Below are 20900 nucleotides of genomic sequence, written 5' to 3'. Positions count from 1 at the left end.
ATAAGAGGAGAAGGATTTCTATCGCTTTGAAAGAGGTGATAGTCCAAGCACGGCAGGGAGTGAGGCTTTTCACCACCAGCATGAAGGAAGCCACTGAAAATGTCTCTCTGGACAGTGACAGCTGGAGCCAAGTGGCATGCGAGGGCTTGCTGGTGAGTGAGACCTGTGGGCTTTGGGGAGGGACCCGATGGGCTCAGTAATGCTGCAGCTATGGAACTGGGAGAGGTGGGTGGCCAGTGTGCCAACTGGGCTTTCACAGGCAGCGAGACCTCCAACCCTAAAATGGGGAGCAGAAAGCGTCCTCCTCCCCTACAAGCCCACGCTGGGGATGAAGCTGGTGCTACACCAGCCACATGCAGATGCTGTGGTAGTAGAGCTGAACAAGGGGATCTTCAAAAACGTGGACAGAGCAGAAGGTCCCTGAGTGTGGCCTGGACTTGCTTTCCCAGGACATGCCTTTGGGCTGTAAAACTATTTCCCCATATCTGCTGTTCATTTAAAAATTAAGTTCAACACAAGAAAGGGCACAGAGCACTTTGGCAGTGGGGGGAGCTTGGAGGGCTTTAATGTTTCAGGCTGCTTACTGTCACATTGCTTTCTGTTGTATATCTAGCCTGAAAAGGTTAATCAACTTCATTTGCTGTGAGGGTAGAAGGAGCACACAAAAGTTGTGGTCACCATCTGCCACAGGTGCCACAGGTACCACAGGCATGGATAGGGCCTGGGAATGTTTGTCTTGGTTAGGTTACAAATCTGGCTTGTAAGAAAGGCACGAGGCTGTGGGAGAGATGTGGCTATCAGGAATAAAAACTACAGGCATGCACACAGAATTAAATACAAACCCAGAAAGCTGCCTCAGCAAAGGCTTCTTAATTGCAGCTATATGCAAAAGCTTAATCAAGCCAAGTAGAGACTGTTATTTTAACTGCTACTTCAGAATAGTCAAGTTCCCGTTGACAAACTGTGAATTTAAAAAACAAGAGGAGGAAGAAGGCTGTACTCGTGGTTGCACATCTACTTGTTTGTAAAGCCTGTAAGTTAACAAGTGCCTGTGGAACATAATGAACATATTCCCAGTGAACCTTCCTTTTTAGGGGCCACAACCTATGAATTTCAATATGCATCATGTTGATACAGTAGGCCAACATTGCTGAAGTAGTACATTTTTTTCCTCAAAACCAGATCTGGAGTCCAATCTCTTTGTAGTGGCAGTGGCATGACATTTATCCCCATTTTGAAAGTGATCCATTTAAACTGAAAGCAAATAGAAGAGCATACCACAGCATGTTTTGCCCTCATATGTGATGCTAAACATCACAATACATATACCAATATCACACTGTGATATGTATATACGTATGCTATACACCACAATACACAATATGTATCACATTGATTAGCAGATAATTCATTTCAACCCTTCAGACTTTTGCAGCACGGTAACTCATCAACAATACTGTTATATTCCATAAGATATATTTCCCTTTGTGCTTCATTCTTTCTGATTTTAACAGCTCTTTAAGTATTGTAATTAATGATTTTAACTAATCTATCAACTTTTCCAGACCAAGGCCCGGGATACTATTTTTTGTTCTGAGGAAGATAATAGTCTGTATTTCACATACAGTGGAAAATCAAATGTTCTCGAGGTCAAAGAACTCAACTATCAGGTAAAAGTTCTAAGCATATCCAGCAATGCTTGTTTCTAAATTCAAGCTATTGTAAAAGCCAAACAAAGTTGCCCTTCACATCACAAAGTTCATATGGCTGCTGCACAGTCAAGTACACAGAAGTTTTGTGAAGAGAATCATGCTCTTGGATGCTGTATTGACAGTTGGCTAAACCCTCCATTGTAAACATATTTAGTAAAGACAAGGGATAAGGCAAGGAAAAGAAGTCTGTCTCTAGGCTCCATTTATTCTCAGTCTTGAGCCAAACCATTCTTCTGAGGGCTGGGGCAGAGGGACTTTCTGTCCAGCTAGGGACGGTGGGAGCCATTGCTGGCAAGAATGAGTATCTGGAAGGTGACAGAGCAGATGAGTAACAAGGACAGTTTAGGGTAAACAGTGTAATTTTCCATCTTCCTTAGTTCCACCATGGCATCTGAAGTAGATTCCACAATTTCCAGTATTTTGTATTTTCCAGTTATATTAAAAATTGCAAGTCAAACATTTAAAATTTATAATAGCAATAAATTACCAAAGTAACAGCGTACAGAGATAGCTTTAGTGATTAGCAGAATAAGAAGCAAAGCATGAAAACCATACTTGGCTGTAAAAGAACTTTCTTCCATGTATTTCTGAAGATTGACAATATTATTTTAATATATTCTCTGCTTGTAACATCGTAACTTTGAAGGAATTTTTTACTAAATATTTTATTCTTGGAATTGAAGGGACTAGTTTCTTTCTTTGTTAGGTTAACACGGCATCACAAATTCCATGGTATGAAAAGCTTGCACAGATGAAAATGCCCTGGACTTGGAGATCAGATCCTCATTCTCGTGTGTCAATAATCCAGAATCTGAATTTAAAGGTTCAAAGTGGTCAGATGCTAGCTATCATAGGAAGCACTGGTAAGAGCAACCAAGTTCCATTATTTCATCAGCTCTCAGATGAACTGTACTCAGCCAAGAGCAATACCCTGCAGTCTTTGGAATGGCAAAATCTAGTTGGGAAAGAATTACTGGAAATGTGTCACTTATATACATTCTTTAAAATGCATGAGGAATCAAAGAGTAATAATGGGGGGGAGAGGGGAATAAAAAATGTATTTTGAAACCCAGTTTTGTTATGATTTGTACACATTTGCTATTTGTTTCCTGAGGTGTAGCGAGGTGTTCTCGTAACTATGGCTTGCAGTCTTATCTCTGCTGGACATAAGTCAGCTTCATGGCTCAGCTTTAAAACAGGCCAATTGCAGGCCTTACCCAGCAACATCACAGACAAGTGAGGCCAGACCCTACTATAAGAAAGATCAGTGGCAACTTGAATAGCCATAAGCAGGAATTCACTTTGGATTGAAACAATGCAAACAGGATAAAATATTGCATTTGGATTAGTTAAGAGAAATTTACAGAGGAAAAGACAGTTCCTCTTCTGTTTGGCATTAAAATTGGTCTCTGCTTCCTTACAATTCTTTTTCATTTTCTGGCAGGAATGGTTTAATCTCCTCCCAGGTGAGGCTGACTGATGGAGAGATGGCCATTACCCCATGTGGTTAGTTGAGTCTGAGCTCTTCCAGAGGGATAAAAAGTAGACACGTGACCTGTTAAACTGAAGTAAAACCTATGCTTCAGAGGCAAAAACACTCATGATGTGTCTCAGCTAGACTCTTACATCAGGTTAGCTCAGGGGTTCAGTGAAGATGCTCTTTCTCAAAGGCAAGCCATATTTGCCAAAGAAGTTTTAACTTTGTTTCTACAAAAGAGGGCTTGTTTTTTTTCCTACTGCCATAGGATTTTTTTTCTTTAGCACATATCCTTAATGTAATTGAAGTTGTGCCTTAGAGAGTCTCACAATAAGAAAAAGAAAAGCTTGTGATGAAATAACATATTGAGTTACAGATATAGCACCTTTGTAAAGTAACCTACACTGAGCACAAACCTCTTTCAGCAAACTAGTCAAACTATTTTTAAAAGCTGTTTATCATCTATTTCATCAAATGCCTTAGTAAAATGGATTAAACTGCTGATGGGTTTCACATTGTCAATGGCAATCAATATGTCACTCTTAAATAGAGCAATACATGGTTTACAGATGGATGGGTTTCTTTTTTAAAACGTATGTATTAAGAAACAAGTGTGGAGTTAATCTTTCAACAGGGAGACTAGAACTAAATGACATCTAATCATAATAAGAGAGCTCTTTGTGTTTACATACAGTATCATACAGCAAAAAGGAAAAAAAATCATTTGCTTTTTGATTCCAAATCAGGTGTTGTTTTCATTGTTTTACTTTTCTTACCTTTGAGTATGAGCCAGCTTCTCTTAATTATTTAAATGACTTTTTGTCTTATTTAAGTCATAATAATTTTTATTTCAATCACAATCAAGATTCTTATTGTCTGTATAATTGTTCAGTGCCTTAGTCATTCAGCTCTTCCAGCTGCAGTCTCTGGATTGACAATTCCCTCCCCAAAGCAAGCTCTTGCCGAGCATTTAGGTGTCCAGCTTTGCCCCATGTTTCAAAAACGAAAGACAGGGAACAAGAGGGCAAAAAGATCTCACTTCTTGAGTTTGTGGAGCTATTCTGAATGCCCAACTACCCAATTGTACTGAGAAATGGCAAAGGTTAGAGCTATGCACTCCATTCCAGGGGAGAGAGATTTCTTGAACATGAGTTTGCAGTCGCTATTTTCTTTCTAGACCATCCTGCCTCTGCGGCTTTGGAAAAGCTTCAGGAAGGGTTGGGGAAAAGATGCTAAAGAAAAAACAAAAGTTCTCTCTTCTATGACCAAATGGCTTTTCAAAACGATACCTTGGAAATTAATTTCATTTCCCATTCTGATTTTTTCCAGCTGGTGGAAGGACATCCTTGCTCGATGTGATAACCTGCCGGGATCATGGAGGCAAAATCACATCTGGTCAAATCATGATCAATAACAAACCCAGCACTCCCCAGCTTGTTAAGAAATGCATAGCACATGTGCGGCAGGATGACCGACTGCTTCCCCACCTGACTGTCAGAGAAACACTATTGTTCGTTGCCAAACTGCGCCTTCCAAAGTTTTTTTCAGACTCACAAAGGCAAAAAAGGGTAATTAAGCTGTTGAAAAAAAATAAAGTTGTCAAAAATGTGTCTGACAGGAATTATCCAAGAGATCCTGTGTGTTTGGAGTCAGAACAGCTAATCTAGCATTTTTTTATGTAGATTATGAATTATAAACCTTTTTCTTCTTTCAAGATAGAAACCAGCAATTTTTCCAAAGCTCATAAAAAATGACAATCTAGAGAAAGCATTAGAGAGGCTGAAAGAACTAAAATTGCTGATCTCTGAGTCTTTTTTAATGTTATCTCTCAAGTCAAGATTTGTTTTCAAGTGTCTCTTGATCAAACAGAACTGAAATATCCAGATGAATTTTAAGCACATTAATTGTATTTCCAGCATCGTCCATGCCCAAATGTGCAAATAAACTCTTGCTTTATCTCTCTCACCCTTTGGATCTCCCCAGGTAGAAGATGTTATAGCAGAGCTCCGCCTGCGTCAGTGTGCAAACACAAGGGTAGGGAACGAGCACGTCCGTGGCATTTCAGGTGGCGAGAGGCGGAGAGTGAGCATCGGTGTGCAGCTGCTCTGGAACCCAGGTGAGCTAAACCCAGACACCCTCCTGCGCCCACCACATGCCACTGAGGGAAATGGGACAGTAAATGAAGACAGGAGCTTTCAGGGAAGAGTCATACAGGCAGTTGCTGCTCAGGCAGCTTGCAGAGTTCATACTCAGGACTCTCAAGAGTTCTTGCATCACCCTCTGCCAGAGGTTACCCCTCCACAGCAAGGTTAGACTTGGTGACTGGGTGTTGGCCCATTTGCTTAAACTGGAATCAGTGCTGATCACAGATAATACTGAAATTATTAGAGTAATAATGCTCTAAATGCAGTGTATCAGAAGCCAACCTGCTTTCACTTATGTCGCCTTTGCCAATGGGATAGTGGTGACAGAATCAGACAGCTCTGCCGGAAGCCTTCAGCTTCAGCTTTAGAAACCCAACACCACACAGACTACAGAAAGTTACTCCAGGTCAAACCTCACAGCAGCACTCTGGTCTGTATACATCAGTGCGAGGTTTGTTTTTTATCTGACTGCATGCCACAAGCCTCTATGGAAGGCTGCTGGCCTACTACAACAAGATTGTTTTCCTTTCCCCCAACTCAGCCCAACTACAGGTGCCATGTTAACAGGGAAGGTCATTTTCTTGGCTGAATAGCCAGTCATTGTGGTCTTCTCCAACTCCCTGATGTGGATGGCTCATGCTGCAGTTGAACTTGAAATCTCCCTTCATCTTCAGTAGAAGCAAATCATGAGGCAAAATCCACAGCTGATTTTGAAGGACTGAGTCCCTTATCTGCTCTTAAATGTATTGAAAGCATTACAAATCTTGCCCGAGTCTCTTGTTGAGCAAGATTCCCCATCAGATCTTTTACTGTGAAATGGATTTAAGAATTTTTTGCTTGTATAAATTTATGTTTTTATAATTGTGAGGAAAGCAGAAGTCTTTTTTTTTTTTTTTTTGGTAAGAAATAGTGCTCAGGAATCACAGAATCACAGAACGTACTGGTACTGAAGTAAAATAAAATAATTAGTTCTAGGCAAAATAAGTAAAGCTTTCTTTACATTTGAAACATTATGCTCCTCAGCACAGAAACTATGCCGGTGTACAGACATTGTCTTACATCCAGTGAGGCCATTAAGTTCCATAATAAACACCAACACGCAAAGTAATGAAATGCTTTCAAGTTTGTAACAAGCAATTGCAAAATAAACAAACAAACCCCAAACAAATTTAGGCATATCTCCTCCTATGTATGTGCAAATAGGTTTAAACTATAGCATAGGTTGGGAGGAGGAGAAGCTATCTAAGTTAATACTGTGTCAATATTTACACGTGAATAATGCAAAAGGTTTAAATACCAAACATTTAGGTTAAAAATTTTCAGTAGGCACAATACAAAACCAGTACCATCATGTTAATTAATGTTCATGTACCCGCTATTTCTACAGGCAGTACAAAACTGCAGAGAAGAAAGTAAATTTAGTCAGGAACCTAAATCTATATCCTGGTGAAAAAGAAAACTTCCTTGTTTCCAGTGGAAGCAAGATAAGATTTGAAGAAATTACTCTTGGTCATCATATTCAGTAAAACAGTGAAAGAAATCACTATTGTTGAATACTCTGTGATGCTGGTACAAAATGTACTTTGGACTTGAAAAAAAAAGGGAAAAGGAATATTATCAGTGAGATTCCAGGCATTAGCATTGTTTAATTTGAAACATATTTTCAAAATGAATCAAGCTCCTTTCCACAGCTAAACTTACTGTCTTTGGCAGGAATAATCATACTTGATGAACCCACATCTGGACTGGACAGTTTTACTGCACATAACCTTGTGATAACATTATCCAGACTGGCCAAAGGAAACAGATTAGTTCTTCTTTCACTTCATCAGCCTCGGTCAGATATCTTTCAACTGTTTGATTTAGTTCTTCTGATGACTTCTGGACTCACTGTCTATTCTGGAACAGCTAGAGACATGGTCCAGTATTTCACAGAACTAGGCCATCCCTGCCCAAGGTACAGCAATCCTGCAGATTTCTATGGTTAGTATCAAGCACTGCCATAAAGTTGCTACAAATCATTCACTTTCTTAAATGAATCAGTTAACATTGATTCTTATTGACCATAATTGTCTTAGAAGCGCCTTGTAACTGACTCAAATCAATGCTGCAATAAGTTCATGTTCAATAAGACTCTTATTTGTCAGCACAGGAAAAGTAACAAAAACAAGAGGTATGGACAAAATCCATTTTAAGTAATCCTCCTTCTAACCCTGCCAGGTGTAGCAACTCTTCCACACGTTTAGCACACTTATTCCCATGTTTTGACTGCTTGGAATTTTCTCCTCCTCACTGGGAAAGTCTTGGATGAACCGCCGAATTGCTTTCTCTGTAGCCAGTTCTCTGACTTCTGAATCAAGAAATGTAGGAACCTGGTTGTCCTGGGTGAGGAACAGTACACACTTGGAAGAGGATATGGGAAAGAGGTGTGCTGCCCAACAGAGTACATGGGAAAGGAGAAAAAACAAACCCAAACCAGCAATCCTTTTCTCAAAGAAAGTTAACTAAATGGTTCCAAATTAATAATTCTGGGGTTTTTTTTGCAACATGCAAAGGGAATCTGGCACTGTTAATGTAATGGCAGTAAGTCTCTTTACCACAGAGGTTAGTTCAGTTCCAGTCCTTAGGTCTTTGCACTCAAGTTCACTAGGAAACCTTGTACAGACTCCAGCCTCAGTGCTCTGGACCAATCTCTTTGGCTGTGCCTATGTGGCAAGTGAGGTTAAAGTGTGTCATCTGATATCAGCTGAGCAGAAACAAACAGAAGTTAACCTCAGTGTCAAGCCCTGTAAAAAGACCTTCGTCACTGCTATGGTTAAGAGCGGTTCTCAGCCAAGCACAGCCTTGGGGAAAGGCTTGTGCCACTCTGGTACAGTCACAGGAAGTGAGGCAGTCCTTGAGGAACCTGTAGCTACAGTCTGTTGTTACAGAGACAAACCCTTACAAGATGGAGGTGGGAAGAGATGTAAAAGGGAGGTGAAAAACCATTTAGCGGTAGGCAGAGTCAGTACCATGGGAGGAGAAGAGAAATATGGGCATCAGGGAGGTGGAGCTGGGACAGGATGGTAAAGGATAACACAGCAAGAAGGAGCACCTAACAGAGATGCACAAATGCTGCCTACGTGTCTAAGTTCAGATTAATAAAACCCAAACATTTTTTTACATGGAAAAATAATGCTGTTATTTATTGTTGCTGCTACTACGTTGTCCTTAGATAATATTCTTCTTGGGATTTCTCTGTATCAGGTGAAGCTTACGGATAATCTTCTTGGGCTTTCTCAGTATCAGGTAAAGCTTATGGCACTTCTGAAAGATGCAAAGTAAGATGATAACTATCATTTTGCAGGTGGAAAAAACCCATGTGATGTAAGTCAAGGCCACATAACAGATTGCAAATGTCCTCCATGCCAGGAAGGAAATTCCAAGTGTTTATTCTCAGCACCTCTCTCAAGTCATGATTTCGTTTCAAAAAATCTGAAACAGTATTTTACAATATTATCATAAGCAATTACAAAATATCTCAGTGAGTCATCCCAAGACAAAATACACATTAACAATCTGTTCTTCCTCAATTACCTAAAGTGATAAAGTTTTAACTACTGTAGCTTTAAGGATGCACACAGGCCATACCGTCTGTTCACAATGAAATCTCTGATTCTAACCACATCATAAACCTGTCATATCTGTAGCATATGGACTCATGCCAAATAATGCTTTGCAGTTGACTTGACCAGTATTGATAAACAGACTGCAGAAAAGGAGAAGGAAAGTCGAAAAAGAGCAAACACTCTTGCCAACTTGTTCCTAGAAAAAGTCAGGGATTCTGACGATTTCTTATGGAAAGTTACTGAGAGCGACAACGTTGAAACCACCTTCAGCAAGCCAAGGTAATGCAAAGAGTGTCGTACAGCAGATCTAGAACAACTGTTACAGCCTGTGCCATTTTCAATTTTTGTTTTCTCTTTTCTTTTGGACAGGTCCCATTTAAATTCAGAAGAGGCTATCAACATGCCTCACCATTCGAGTGATCAGTTACCAGGAGTCTTCAAGCAGTTCACTATATTGTTGAGGTAACCTTATCTCCAACATAACCAGTTACGTATCATGCCCACTTGCATTTTCAAGCATAAGATACAAGCACAAAATGTGAACTGAGTGTATGTTGAAGATGCAGAGGCAGCAGTAGACCTGGGTAAGGAATAAAGCAGAGGTGTAGTTATACCAGCTCCCCAAAGCCCCCGTAGCAGGATGATGCCAGAAGGTGTCCTGGCCTCTCATAGGAGCTCAACCCTTAGCAAGCCCAGGCAGCTGCACAGTAGGCTCAGGCACTGCCATCCTCACACCTCTGCCTCAGATTTGAAGCCAGGAGGCTTCAATGATTATGGCCAGCATAGAAGAGTATTGCAGTTGAGTTTCATGATTGTGTACTCAAAGGAAATACCATCAACTTGTTTAGTACACGTAGAACAGCACTACTAGTATCAGCTCTTGTTAACAGACACTACAAGTCCTTAACAGAGAGACTTCTGTAACTGAAGCAACCGCTTCTGCTTCTCTGAAATCAGACCATCTCACTCCTATTGCTCTCCTTTGATCTTTCAGCATTTCAGACCCGAGCTATTGACACTCCATAGCTTTGATTAGGTAAAATCCCTTACAGAAACAGACAGTCCAACTCCCGTCCTACTCAAAGTCAGCAAGTTCCACCAATTTTCCTTTAGCAAATTCCACCAAATTTCCTTTAGGAGAGCATTTGGGGCAGGGCACCAGAATGTAACTAGCATTAGTAAGTACTACACCTTATGCATAACGCTTCTGTTTTCCTAGGCGTCAAGTCTCCAACGACTTCAGAGATGCTTCAACACTATTAATCCATGGATTTGAGGCCCTTCTCATGTCAATATTAATTGGATTTTTGTACTATGGCCATGACAAAAACAGACTCTCTATTCGTGACATGACAGCGCTATTGTACATGATAGGTGCACTAATTCCGTTCACAGTGATTTTGGATGTCATTGCCAAATGTAAGTGTCAGTTTTCTTTTAAATGTTATAAGCAATCAAAATCAGAACATTCTCAAACCAATTAAAAAAATAAAAATATGTACTTACTAAAGCAACCCTAGAAGGAAATCAATCTATTTGTTTCTGCCCTGCAGGTCACTCGGAAAGAGCTATGCTTTATAATGACTTGGAAGATGGCATGTATTCTGTTAGCCCCTACTACTTTGCTAAGGTAATTGGTTTTGTTGCCAGGAAGTACAAACAGCTGGCTTCCACAACTAAAAAAATACAAACAAACCCAACCTTGTTGTATAAATGTTCACACTCATGTCACACTTTGTCCTTTTGTGACTGCCCTCTAAGGCCATCGTTCTTGCTTCCTTGGCATTAACGGATTCAACCTCCCACTGCTAAAGATCTTTTGCCATAGGTCATGGCTGAGATCACACCCCAGCAAAGCCAGAGAAGAATCTTTCACTGGGTTGTCTGGACAAGATTGGAAAAAACTCTCAGTCTCAAATGAGAGGCTTTAGACAGTTTTACATACCTGCAAATTTCATTTGCTGAAGCATCTTTAAAACTTTCATTACGTGTCTTGACCTGTAAAATAAAATATTTATTTAAATGCTAAAGCAATGGTAAAACAGAAATGACAATTAACTGTGAAATTTCCAGCAGTTGTTGGGGCCTGTACTGGTCAGAGACAAACAATTGTATTAGGTGCATAAAGAGCCAGAGTTTCTGGAAACAAATTTAGAACTGTTTTAAAAATTACATTCTCTTTTTCACTTGAGTTTAGAATAATCCTTTCTTTGTGATGTTGCCACTGTTAGATGAGTTCTGCCTGCCATGGCATCTGTAATTTAGGTTTCCATTTCTGCACAAGATTTTAAATGCTTATTAGTGGTTGCCAGAGAAAAATATTCTTTGCATTATGTCACAAAGATTGCACATTATTCATAGAGAAATCGATGTAATTCATTACAACCTTAGTATTAGAGGATAGTAGCAACCCTCTTTGGAAGAAACAATCATAATATTCTCTATCTTTAGATTTTTAAGAAAACCCTAAGCATGGTTTTGGTTTAAAACAAGTTAACGAGTTACTAACTGGACTGCCTTTGGGACAATGCAGGAAGTGGCCCAACAGCCAAATTTGTCCCAAATTTGATCTCACACAAGTTCAAACAAATTTGGACAAAAAAACCCAGTTGCCATTAGTCAGCATCAGTATTACTGTTACCCAGCACACCAGTTCACAGGGAAAGGGTCTTAAATTCTTAGAAGCTGCCAAAACTGCAACAAAACAAGACAGAAGAATCCTCTCAATTTAATGATTCGTTATCAGAGTTGTGACAAGTGGAAAAAAAAAATAGTGAGGATTTCTGTTGTGAATTGCTTTTGCATGTTACTGACGACACCAAACAAGGAGATGATCGCATTCTAAGGGAGGTTTTAGAAATAGCCCACAAGTACATTAACATACATCTCAAGTGGTTTTGTAATTATCACTCAACTTATTAGTTTGTGGGTTTTTTACTTTTCTTTTTTCCTTCCTGATCAGATTCTGGGGGAGCTTCCAGAACACTGCGCTTTTGTGATCATTTATGGGATTCCCATCTACTGGTTGGCAAACCTCAACCCAGAGCCAGAACGTTTCCTGCTGAACTTCCTCTCGGTGTGGTTGGCTGTATACAGCGCCCGCACGATGGCACTTTGGGTGGCAGCACTGCTGCCGACGTTGCAGCTCTCGGCCTTTCTGGGCAATGTCCTCTTCACATCTTTCTACCTGAGTGGTGGCTTTGTGATAAGCCTGGAAAACCTCTGGACAGGTGAGACAAAGCTCCGACCATCTCTTCAAACTGAAACACTGAAGGTATTCAGAAACGACTGCTTGTTGTGAGGCTGTGTCATATGCAGGAAAGACTCAGCTTTATTCCTACCTTTGCAATCACCTTCTTGGGTGGTGATGGTGGAGTCAGACCATTTATTTTACCTCAGTTTCTCCATCTGAGAATACGGTAACAAGAAGCTTAATCAAAAAAGCACTAATAAAAGGCTCGATCCTTAAGAAGTTGCTAATTTTTTTCTGTAAAAAGAACTACATTTGGTAGACGAAGACTCAGCTCCAAGGAGACTCAGCTGACAGTGAGAGTTTGACAGATATGGGTATTAGTTCTCTCCTAATTTTCCATCTCCCTGTAACAATATAAAGGATATCTCCCATTTTGTCCAGTTATGAACTGTTATATGTTTACAGACACTGGTTGGCAAGAAACTAGACAAATCTGCTATATTTTCCACCAACATAGCAGTTTTTGACTTCTAGAGTTACGTGTACCAATTTCTTTCTTTCTCCCATTTTCTTTTTCCAGTTCCACTCTGGGTTTCTAAAATCTCTTTTCTCAGATGGAATTTCCAAAGCACGATGCAAATTCAGTTTGCTGACATCACATATGAAATGACTCTTGGAAATGCTACTTTCCAAATACCAGGGAAACTTGTAAGTCACTAATAAAAATTGTTATGAATGTTTGATAACTATCTAGAATGCTATTTATACCCCTGTCATATTTAAGTAGAAATCGTAGGCCTCAAACTTGGCAAACATGACATCTATGTACTTGCTGAAATTACAGAATGATAGACTGGTATGTGTTGGAAGGGACGTCTAGAGATCATCCAGTCCAACCCTCCTGCCTAAACAGATTCACTTCAATCGGGTCGCACAAGAACAAGGCAGGTTTTGAAAACCTCCAGAGAAAGAGACCTCACAACCTCTCTGGACAGTCTGGGCGAGGGCTCCCTTAGCTTCACAGGAAAGAATTTTCTCCTTATACTCAACTGGAACTTCCTGTATTCCAATTTATGCCCATTGCCCCTTGCCCTGTCATTAGACTCTACAGAAGAATGGTCCCATCTTATCAGTACCCGCTCTTTAGGTATTTATAAGTGTAGAGTCTTGCATCTGTGAGAGAATAACTCGATGTACCAGTACAGGCTAGGGTATGAACTCTTAGAGCGTAGTACAGGGGAAAGGGACCTGGAGGTCCTGGTGGACACCAGGATGATCATGAGCCAGCAATGTGTCCTCATGGCCAAGAAGGCCAATGGCATCCTGGGGTGAATTAGAAGGACTGTGGTTAGCAAGTCGAGAGAGGTTCTCCTCCCCCTCTACTCTGCCCTCATGAAACCACATCTGGCATATTGTGTCCAGTTCTGGGTCCCTCAGTTCAAGAAGGACAGGGAGTTGCTGGAGAGAGTTCAGCACAGGGCCACCAAGATGATTAGGGGAGTGGAGCATCTCCCTTATGATGAAAGGCTGAGCGAGTTGTGGCTCTTTAGCCTGGAAAGAGGAGACTGAAGGGTGGTCTCATTAATGTTTACAAATATGTAAAGGGTGAGTGTCAGGAGGACGGAGCCAGGCTCTTCTCAATGATGGCCAATGATAGGACAAGGGGCAATGGGTATAAAGTGGAAGACAAGAGGTTCCAAAGAAATACAAGGAGGAATTTCTCCACTGTGAGGGTGATGGAGCGCTGGAACAGGCTGCCCAGATGTGCTGTTGAATCTCCTTCTCTGGAGACATTCAAAACCCATCTGGATGAGTTCCTCTGTGACCTACTCTAGGTGGCCCTGCTCTGGCAAGAGGACTGGACTGGATGATCTTTCGAGGTCCCTTCCAAGCCTTAAGATTTTGTCATTCTGTGAAGTGTTGATTAGATCCTCCCTCAGTCTTCTCCAGGCTAAACAGCTCCAGGTCCTACAGCCTTTCCTCTTCACAGAGATGCTCTAGTCCTCTAATCATCTTGATGGCCCTGCACTGGACTCTCTTCAGCAGCTCCTCATCCCCCTTGAGCTGGGGAGTCCAGTTCAGAGGCCGAGCTGTGTTCCAGTGAAGCTCTGCAGGCACTAGCCCTGCTCTGTGAACTGCTCTGAGATTGACCTCCAGCTGGAAACAACAGGGAAAGCGGGCAGGGCCCAGGGAAGCTCACACATAACAGGCCCAGTACAGAAACGTTGTGTCCTCATTTTGCGTTATCTGTGGTTCCAGGTCATTTCAGCTCTGGACCTGGACTCTCACCCTCTCTACGTAAGCTATCTCGTCCTCGCCGCTAACGTTTGCAGCTTCCTGCTTTTATACTACTTATCTCTGAGGTTCATCAAGCAAAAGTCAAGACAAGACTGCTAACGGCGAACCGTTCGGAGGCCGCAGGTTCCCCTGTAAGAGGACAGAGCAGGCCGCGTCCCGTCGCTGCCGGGGGAGTGGGACGGCCGGGCCCGCTCGCCACAGGATGGCAGCAGAAGCCCAGGAGTGGGAGGCGGCCGCGCTCGCCGCAGCCCGCCGGCGCTGAGGCCCGGACGGGAAGGGAGCGGGCGGAGGGGTAGCGGCGGGGGCTCGCGTGTTTGACATCGGGGTTTTACAGGTGACAAGACGCCTATGAGTTCTCCACACCTGGAAACACCCTGAGCTCCAGGCCATGGATTCAAAAGTACCCATGCCATGCCACTTCGCAAGGGATGATCATGCTTTGAATATAGAGGATCACATACTTGATTTGGAGAGCTCCGAAAGAATACGATCAGCCCGCACAAACCGCTGCTTTCCGTAGCATGCCTGATACTCGGTACGCCTAACAACAGCGCAGAGGAAAGCAACGCAGAAGCTTCCACTGACTCTTACTCTGCTTTCGCTGACATGTTGCACACGGTGGAAAACTCCTGGTGTAATTGCCTATAATGCCCCAGATACTGTTATGTAAATCCCCCCTTTTTCTTTTAAAAAAGAAGGGAAAAAAAAGAACATAAATATTTTATTGTTCTATTTGGCAATTAGAAGTGCCACATTACTTTCCACAGGCTCTGCGTCACAATAAATGCCCAGGAAGACCCTAGTCTAAAGATGTTAAGCAGGTCTGATGAAATAATAGCTTCAGCCCCAGGCAGCAGTAGGAATCCAAAACACTCCAAGGTTCCTCTGAGGTAAATTCTACCCTTTCTTCCTGGTTCTGCTGCACTGGATTTTGGAAAAAAAACCAAAACAAAATACCAACACTCACTTGATCTGATCCTAGTGCCATTTTGAAATTATCAGATTTTCGTTGCCTTTTAATGGCAAAACCAATTCTTTCAGTCCAATTCAGCATCATTAAATTGTCAGAATAGCAGCTTCCTGTTTGATTCTTAATTATTCCTTTTTATTATATTTAAGACACTTAATTTTTTTTTAAAGTGGTTTACTCTTCTTTGTAATGATCTGTTGTGATTAGAATCTCTTTTATATCACACTGAAGTTTTAAGGGTATATATTGGTACTTCTAATCTAAACCTCTATTTTCAAGGTATTTAGAGGATTAAATTCTAGGCTGACTCTCTGTTGTGAATTCACTTTGATGTTTAACAAAAAAAAAAAAAGAGAGAGACACAATGGGAGAAATTAAAGACATAAGGGACAGCTCTGAATTTTAGGGGCATATTGTCAGGCACAGAAATCTTCAGGCATCTAGATAAGAATATACCATAGCCTTAACTTTGAATTTCCTCCCTTTTGTGAAATTAGTCAGGCTGCTGACATTACTTAAACAGCCTTTTTCAATTTAAAATTCCACCCTCTTAACATTATGCAGCAGGACCAAACGGTGTGAGTGTTTCAGAGGTGGTGTTATGACAAGGGTGGATGTATACATAATGGGGACTTGAGCGGTGAGCCTTGGAACAGCCATCGTGCGGAGTGTAGGAAGAGCTATCATACGATGTGGCCAGGCCTGTGTTTACACAGAAAAAGCTCATATTCTATATACTACAATTACATTAGCACACTGCCTGTGATCATATCTTGTTTCCTGGATGCCTAGAGATGGGGAATATAGGCTGTGATTATTGTTACAGGCTTTAGCAATAAGAAGATAGGAGCCTTGAAATACCAGCAATTAGCGTTCGTGCCTAACAATAGCATGCCGTGGGGCTGTGTACAGAGAAGAGCACAGGGAAGAGTGGGTGGATGACACACAACCTGCCCCACTCACAATACCAGCTGAAAAATAGTACAAGCTTTGGGGGAGTTATGCCCCTCTCTGCAAGTGAAGGTCGTGCCTCTACATTCGTGTCCTGCTTCGTGGTAGTTTTGTGCAGAAAAGGTTTCAGGCTCCCACAGCGGAGCTGCTGCTGCTGCAAAAACAAGTAGTTGTAATAGAAGTAAAATAGAAACCTTTTCCGGATTGCTAATTGAGACTAAATGTTGTAACTTCATTTCAGCACAGCTTTGCTTTCTGAGTTTCAGAGTAGCCATTCCTTAGACTCCCCCCTGCCATCAGCAGCTTGGTGTGCCTTCCTGCCCATGCTCACTGTATCAGTGGCCCAAGTTCCGGCAGCCTGCAACAACTTCAACACAGAGACTAAGGATCACGAGCAAGACACTGCACAAAACTCATCACACTGCCTGTTTTGCACAGAACAACATGTACTCTGTTACAGACTTGGGACACTGTGGAGTAAGGCAGACCTGCCCACCCAGCAGAGGACTGCCTGCCAGTCTGACAGCACAGCCATCCTGAGATTTTACCCACTGCTGCCTCTGCTCCCCCGTATCCTCTCTGGCCAGGTTTGGAAAAGATCTCCTCAGCTGCAAGTTGTGGTCCATGCTACTGCAGGCAACCAAGGCAGTGAAAAACTGACTTTGAAATGGCACTACCTTTAATCTGTTACAGAATTTCCAAGTTGTTTTGCTCAATCACTGAACTGCCGGGTGCCTGACCTAACTGCATCAGGCTATGAGGTTTCAGTCTACTGACACACCAAATCAGGGAACAGAAACATCAGATACAAGCCACAATATTGTACAATATTTGTTGTACACATTTGCACATATTTGTACAACAACATTCATAAGGAAATACACAATGAAAAAAACCTGGTTTCATGGATGTTAAAAAGCACTGTGTGGGAACGGAATCCTATGTTGCTACAACACTTCTCTGTCTTAGCTGTAAAGAAACAGGTAAAGAGGAAAACAGATTTCTTATCAAATAACAGATACAGTCTTTAAGACTTGAAGTATTTAATACAGGGAGAGGTGGGAAGTTCTTCCCCAACCTCCATTCCAAGTTTATACAGTCTCCCCGCTTGGCAAAAGGGACAAACTTTTTTAGCACTGGAAAATGGATTACAGAAACACTGCTTTGCATATTGGCTCGTGGGTAGTGGCAGTCCTCCAGAATACTTTTAACTCGTCGTTTGGAAAGGACTAGCTTTCACTATGGCTAAGCTAAATTAATAAGTAGCTGTTGAAAGTTTCATCCCATATTTGTTCATTGCAAAAATGCATTCAGGAATGCTAAATAAGTAACAAGTATCAATAGCCATCCCTTTTGATAAAAAAAAAAAAAACAAAAAACCACAAAACCCAAACCCAAAGCCCATGAGATTCCTTGAAAAACAATCACTGACAATACACCACCCCAGGAGACTCTTTGGGTGAGAAACTGCAGGTGTTGGTATGTCCACTTGCACCAGAAATAACAAACCTTTCAGGTTTTAGCCACAACGATTAATTTCAATGGCAGTAGACAAGAAACAGTGCACATGGAGCTCTGTGACATGCTGCCTTTTTTTCTCTTTTTATACTCTGAGAGCCAAGACAAGCCCTTCATATGTTAGCAGCTACTAATTAAGGCAACAATGTTTAAGCAGTGGGTTGAGGTAATTTTAAAACTGCTTAACCCTTTTAAGAACTGATGCGCTGTGAAAAGCACACAGGTACGTGTGTGTGTTCATAGCAATGTGCATATGGGGAACCTGCAGGAGTTGATTACATATATATGCATATACACACACAACGGTAAAACCTATGAGGGCTCAGCAGATCTGTATTTTAGAAAAGCGCTGTTACCAACATGTATCATCAATTACAAAACCATTTGTTGATGTTTGTTTTGTCATTAAATCAAATGTGTGGTTATGCTGAATTGCCAATTTTGTTGGCTTCCTTCAAATTCTTATTTTGCTTTTATGGTCACCATTAGTTACTTTTATTGTTTCCGGTGCTATGAAACTGCAACTTAAAAGACCCCTCAACCTCCACATCATAGCTCCAGAACCAGGGTCTCTTGTCAACACCACATGTGGATCTTTTGCTCCTTTTTAAGCATCTAATCGGATTTTGCTGTGATTCCTAGTGTGTCTCAGTGTGCTCCTGCCTCATCTTAATTTTTCCATGCTTAACAAGCGAACCCACATAATGAGTAAATATGGAATACCACTTGCCTCAAAAATAACCTGTATTTTGTCCACAATCAAATTAGCCCAACAAGCTAGCTGTCTGCTACTTCAATACTGAATTTTCAAGCAAATGCATAGCAATTGGAAATCTATGAACAGTCACAAATAGTCAAAACAAAATGCACAGAGCACGTAATTTTCAATAAAATCCCAGTGCCTGGCAACAATATACAACAGCAGTAGTTAATACCATCATTCTTCAAGACCCTTTCATTTACTGGAGGCTAGAGGAAGTGTTCAGAAAACAACATCAGAAACTTTTTTTCAAATAGAAAAGACTTCATGTTTCACAGAGAAAGTCAGAAGAAAAGAAACAACCCAACCACATAGCCTCATGGCTATGCCAGCCTCCAGCAGCAGCTCCTCCCTGACATAAGTAAACATCTTCCTTCTCGTGATGCAAGTCATGATGCTGAGAAGAGCACCCTAAAAGAACTAAGTATTATCTTAATGATTGCTTTTCAACAAACACCCAAATCTTCTACTACTCTTAGTTAAAAATAGCTAATAATCCTGTGGCAGTGCCTCAATTAATTGTAGAAAGGCACAAAGCCAAAAAATGGAGTTCCAAACCAGGCAACAGTAAAATGTGCTGCACAGACTGAAAACTTTGATAAACAGGACATGTGCTATCCTGATTAGCTAGCACCAGCTGGAGGACATTACATTACACTACACAAAGCAGTGGTTGGATTTCCAGGTGGGTTCGTCAGAGGTCAAACCTGTGGTAGCCACCACCTCAAGAGACTCTGTTCTCGGCTGACAACGGCCAACAACTTTTTTGCTGTTTTAGCATCCCCATAATATAATCTTTTAATAAACTCTTTGCTTGTAATTCTTAGCAATATGGGCATGGGTTGCCATTCCTCATAGTGACAGGGGCATTTCAGGCCAACAGGAAAAGCTAAAAAGACAGCGCCATCCCATCAGCCTGCAGTGATTCTCCACATGGTGACTCTGGCTGTTCACATCACATGCAGAACCCGCCTTCCTTCCCCGTGTACTCACAACTCTTACTAGCAATCATGTAAAAAAGCATTTTGGCCAAGTATTGTTGTTACCTAGAAAAGCACGTTGCCCGATTAGAGGAAAGCTCAGCACTGCCAAATGCTCTGGATGCACTTGTTTCAGCTTTGTCCCTTATAAAAGCAAGACAAAGGGAAGGTGAATAAATATTTTTAGCTTTATGTACTAGATAGGGAATTTCTCAGTGCTTTTGTGTTAGAAAAATGCCTTACAGCTTTTTAAGATGTTCAGTGCCAGGCGTGTGATAAATTTCCACTGGAAAAAAAACTCCTGAACATGACTGACAATAGTAAAGCCATAAATTACCGTAATTTTATGCCCCCCTGCAGCTAGTGGTATAAAACATAGTTTTCAACCTTGTTTTCACTCTGAATTTAGACAAATTTATAACGTTACTGATGACAGTGAGAAAGATACTCAGGAATTGTATTCCAGGACATAATAACAACTGAAGCATGGTATTTTAGATATACTATATAAGATGAAAGATATTGCCATCATTAAAAATTTTTAAAAAAACAATGGAAAACTAAAGTGTTGTGTTTGCTGGTTTTTTAAATTAACATTATATACATATTTATTTATTTTCAGCTATTGCACTTGATCGGGGGTTTTTTTACCTGGAAAACTGAACAGTTAACCATGTGCGACATATGATATTACCAGCTCTGTCACTCCCAACATTAATGTCTGAATTACAGGCCAAGTCAACAAAATCATGAGGGAAAGCAAAAACCTTGTTTAAGCAACATCCATGGATATATATCTCCTAATGGATTTTCCAAAGAACATACACTTTCTATCATATCTCCAATTTTTAGGGTGCATTTTTATTTAAGTCGGGTTCTGAGGGCCTTAAAAATGGACAATTTAGCTAGAGGTGACCAAAACTTACAGTTGAGCTAACCTTTGCAGGTGAACTGTTCAACCTACTACCTAAACTAATCAGAGAGAAATCCCAGGGAACTCTGCAGGTAATAAGGAGAATTGCTTGATTCATTTTTGGCTTAGGCAGAAAGCTTTTCAAAGTATGGCTAGGCAGTGGGCTCAGTAACCCAAGCCAGTTGCTTTGGATAAAAGTCTCCCCTCAGACTGCAACCGCAGTGTCATGCCATGCAAAGAAACTGTAACACCCCCAAAGCTAAATAACACTGTCCCATAGTCAGACTCACCTTAAGAACCACCCTAAATCACACAAACAGCACACTTATTCCTACGACTGGAACAAACTTCCTTGGGGATTTCTGGCACATGATGA

The 20900-nt window shown here is 41.2% G+C and overlaps 1 protein-coding gene across 1 annotated transcript; it reads left to right on the top strand.

Moving 5' to 3' along the window:
* The first annotated feature begins 80 nt into the window (after positions 1–80).
* On the top strand, positions 81–14531 carry ABCG8 (ATP binding cassette subfamily G member 8). Its single transcript, XM_010199976.2, has 13 exons — positions 81–152; positions 1572–1670; positions 2419–2575; positions 4519–4757; positions 5173–5305; positions 7047–7316; positions 9055–9220; positions 9311–9403; positions 10161–10360; positions 10495–10571; positions 11904–12171; positions 12715–12842; positions 14394–14531. Exons 1-13 carry the CDS (start codon positions 81–83, stop codon positions 14529–14531), a joined length of 2040 nt encoding a protein of 679 aa, XP_010198278.2.
* Positions 14532–20900: the final 6369 nt, after the last annotated feature.

This window comes from Colius striatus, chromosome 2 (assembly GCF_028858725.1).
Source record: "Colius striatus isolate bColStr4 chromosome 2, bColStr4.1.hap1, whole genome shotgun sequence".
NCBI classification, from domain to species: domain Eukaryota; kingdom Metazoa; phylum Chordata; class Aves; order Coliiformes; family Coliidae; genus Colius; species Colius striatus.
Note: the sequence above shows the minus strand (reverse complement) of the source record. Positions and strands in the feature narration are given on the sequence as shown.

Bases quoted from the DNA above. Each gene is read 5' to 3' on its own strand.
- ABCG8 (XM_010199976.2), top strand. From the start codon at position 81: ATGAAGGAAGCCACTGAAAATGTCTCTCTGGACAGTGACAGCTGGAGC. The intron at 153-1,571 runs GTGAGTGAGACC...TTCCAGACCAAG, and splicing joins TGGCATGCGAGGGCTTGCTG to GCCCGGGATACTATTTTTTG. The intron at 1,671-2,418 runs GTAAAAGTTCTA...TTTCTTTGTTAG, and splicing joins TCAAAGAACTCAACTATCAG to GTTAACACGGCATCACAAAT.